At 43.4% G+C, this 3,793-nt stretch overlaps 1 protein-coding gene across 1 annotated transcript; it reads right to left on the bottom strand.

The window, feature by feature from the left end:
• Positions 1 to 1,059: 1,059 nt before the first annotated feature.
• On the bottom strand, positions 1,060 to 3,416 carry LOC121762984. The gene is made up of 2 exons (XM_042159012.1): positions 3,070 to 3,416; positions 1,060 to 2,601 (listed from the first exon to the last, which is right to left on the bottom strand). Exon 2 carries the CDS (start codon positions 2,589 to 2,591, stop codon positions 1,263 to 1,265), a length of 1,329 nt encoding a protein of 442 aa, XP_042014946.1. The 5' UTR covers positions 2,592 to 2,601; positions 3,070 to 3,416; the 3' UTR covers positions 1,060 to 1,262.
• Positions 3,417 to 3,793: the final 377 nt, after the last annotated feature.

Raw genomic sequence — 3,793 nt, 5'->3', positions numbered from 1 at the left:
CACTCTCAAAGTATATAAACTCTTGACATAACTCTCAAATCATCAAACACATGGATAGTTTACCATAGGCTTGCTCGAAATTTACACTCTCCTCTACTATGGTGTGATTAAAGATATAAGGTCCGAAAGGTCTTTTCAATAGGTTGTAATGTAGGCTCTTTGGATAGGTGAGGCAATTTTCGGCTAAAGTGACTTTAATTCCCAATATCTTGCTCAACTTCACCAACTTTCTTCCCCAATCTAGCTAGTTCTAGGCTTCCCTAGACTCTTCTCATCTACTAACATTCCACTTTTGTTCTTCACCTCTTTTTCAACCTTCACACACCCTTTCCAATAAATGCCAATTATTAACTATTTCTCACTTTCAATTTTCTTTTCTTTTCTCTCTCTTTTTTTTTCTATTTCTTTTCTTTCTTTTTCTCCATGCTTTGCATGGTAACATCACTATTCTTTCTTTCTTTTTCTTTTGTTTTTCTACCTCAATAAGCTTCTATTTCATTTGCTAATTCCCCCTTTCAAACTTTCATTTCCTTTTGATTTTTCAAAAATAGAACACAAGAAATCCAACCCCATGGTTTGTCAAAGAAAAGGTTATTGGCTCAAAGTGGGCTAACAAAGATTATTAACATGATAACGGGTAAAAGTAGAATTTGGCTAACAAGGATGGCCTAACGTCCTCCCTTATCTCTATGATCACTATGTAGACTCAAAGAAATCGCGAGCAAGTTCTAGAAACATACGACATGTTTGAGATAAATCACACATTTAGGAACAATATAGGCTCAATTCTCACAAGGTCATTTTGGCAAAAGACAAGGCACCATGTAATTCACTTTAGGCAATTTGAAATGAAAAATCACATGTTCTTTAGCCATATCAACAAGGTTTTCGAAAGTTTTTGCACAAAATCATCATTGGCAACTCCTCCATCATGTCTCACACTCGTTCAAATTTCAATTTTTCTCAACCCTACTATCATCCTAGCCAAGGGAGATAATTCAACACAAAAGGAAATAAGAAAAACAAACCTAAAAAGAAAAACAAAGACACAAACACAAGTGGAACAAGGAAACAAAACCACATAAGTTTACATGCCCACATATCATCATCAAATATCATCAAAAGAATAGGGGTACAGGCCGGGGTATCATCATCAAATAAAGAGGGAGAGAGGTAAAAGAGGGAATCCACTAGACACCCCCCAAACTTATTCCAAGCAAAGCTAGGATAAGTTTGAAAGAGAGTGGATCTCCCATGGACCTTCACTGCGGAGGAGGAGGCGGATGCTGCCACTGGCCACGGAATTCATCGAATCGGGCATTGATGTTGGCCCATTGTGCATTGTTGAAATCAGTGAATTGGGTCCAGTTGGTTTCGAACTGGTCCCATCGCGCTTCATTCTGGACCCAATATTCCTGCTGACGCAACTCCATCCGTGTCAACCTCTCATTGATCGAGCCGTAGTCCTCCTCTTGTCGCTCTTGTCGGCTTCGTGTCCTCTGCGTGCTTGTCCCGGCTTCATCTCCCCCTTGGTATGTCGGTTGATCCTCACCTTCCTCCTCATTTTCTTCTTCATTCTGCTCGTCCCCCATCTCGATCTCGGGAAAGCCCATGTGGGGCGCTTCATCAACACTCGAGCTCGGGCTCACATCCCTAAATTGCAAGTTCCGCGGATTCACCGCCGTGACTTGTTCGTGGACCGCAGCCTTCATCTTCCAGTTTTCCTTGTGGAAAGGACCGTTCACATAGGTGTTGACGGTGTCCGGGAGAGGGTAATGATCTGCTGCCCTCTGTATCAAATATATCTGCCCTCGTTGGTCCACTCCGACCAGCCTTGTTCTTCTCAGAAAGCCGAAGTCCATCAAGTTGTCACCAATGTCGGCGACCAAGCCCCTCGTCGACACTCCCAGATGGAGTGCAATAGCTGACACAACCGCACCGACACAGAGTGTGCCGGTTTTCTTCTTCGAAGCCCTCTCAAGATGTTTGATCATGAAGTGGCCCAAATTCAAGGGAGCCTCCTTGTGCAAAATAGTCCATAACAGGAAGAGCTCGTCTCTCTGCACACTCCCATGCTCATGACGAGCGAAGGGGTAACATACACACGCCTTCTGGAGTAAGCGCAAGGCTGGGTTCCTAATGAGAGAACCCTTTGCCCTGTTGGCGGCGAAGTTGTCATCAACGGTAGTGATGGCCTTCCAGAAGTCATTCGCATTGTGACTGAAGTTAAACGGCTCTCTATACACCTCCCCTGAAAATCCAAAGATCTCCTTGAATTGTGCCATCGTCACTGTGTACTCAGCATTCCTCATACGAAACTTGATGGCAACTATCTCCCTCCTGTTCATGATTACCTCAAGGGTAGACAAGAACTCCAGTGTAAGCCTCTGATAGGAGGGGTTCCTCTGTGCCATGAAGAGCCCATTTAGTTGCCCCTCTTCACATAGCTCATTGAAGCACTGCTCAATGCCCAACCGTCGGATTGTGATAGGGCATGGATATCTAGCTACCCGGTAGGGTAGTTGTGAGAGTTCGGCCCATTTCTTCTTCTCTTCGACATTCAAATTAACTCCAGAGTGGTTGGGCGCCATCGTTCACTACCTAAAAATTGAGAGTATTAGATCAATTCGACAAGAAACCACAAAGATGCATTAATGTAGACACTCTCCCCCAAACATACTCTATACTAAAAGAACTTCTCATTCATACATTTATCAAGACTAGAATCAACCCCCCATTGTGTCACACAATGTCTCTTCCACAACAATAAACCTCAATCATGCTTAACTCAAACATTCCACCAACATGCATCACTTATCTAACATTGCATCTATGTATACATCAACAAATCAAAGCATGCTAGTTCCCCACACTCAATAACCACAAACCCATGAAGGAAATTGCACAATTCATGCTCAAAGCAACCATTCAAACCAAATTCATCCTCTAACTAGCAATTAGTCAAGAAATCTCCAAACAAACGAAAGACATGCTAGTTTCCAACCCTCGATTCACCAATAATCATCTAAACACCGAACATAAGTAAGAGAAGAATGAAAAAAATCATACCTTTCGGGCTTAGAGTGATAGAAAACGGATTTCTCTCCTTTTTGCTTGTTCTTGAGTAAATCAACCGATTAATCGGTTCAACCCTTGAATTAGATGGATTGGGAGGATGGTATGTGTGTGAAATCAGTGTAAGTGGAAGATTTGAAGGTGGAGGGGCGAGAGAGAGTAGAGAGGAACGAGAGAGAAATGGGGGTAGGGTTTTGAAAGTGTAAAAACTGACCTGGTTTGCGTCTTTAAATCGCGCGAAGAAATCGCCCGGTCGGGCGATTTGCACTTTGAAAATCGCCCGGTCGGGCGAACTTTCTGGACAATCCCGATTTCATCAAACGCCCGGTCGGGCGATTCGTATTTTGAACATCGCCCGGCCGGGCGATCTTGATTTCTGTAAACGCCCGGTCGGGCGATTTGCACTTTGCAAAACGCCCGGTCGGGCAAACCTTCTGGATTCCGAGTCCATTTCGCCATTTCTCCAGTTTTTTGTCCGCTTTTCACCCATCAAAGCCTATCTCCTGTTCCACTTAAAACACACAAAACACACCAAAAACAAGAACAAAATAAAAAACACACCAAAAACACAAAAGCTATAAATTTTACCTACTAGGGGTTGCCTCCCCCATAGCGCAATTGTTTAACGTCATTTGCCCGACGCTTTGCAAGCTCCACTACTCAATCAAGGCAACCACAAAGACCTCGTCTTGTTGCTCCTTGGTAAAGAACCTCTTGA

Source organism: Salvia splendens, chromosome 13, assembly GCF_004379255.2.
Source record: "Salvia splendens isolate huo1 chromosome 13, SspV2, whole genome shotgun sequence".
In the NCBI taxonomy this organism is placed as follows: domain Eukaryota; kingdom Viridiplantae; phylum Streptophyta; class Magnoliopsida; order Lamiales; family Lamiaceae; genus Salvia; species Salvia splendens.
Note: the sequence above shows the minus strand (reverse complement) of the source record. Positions and strands in the feature narration are given on the sequence as shown.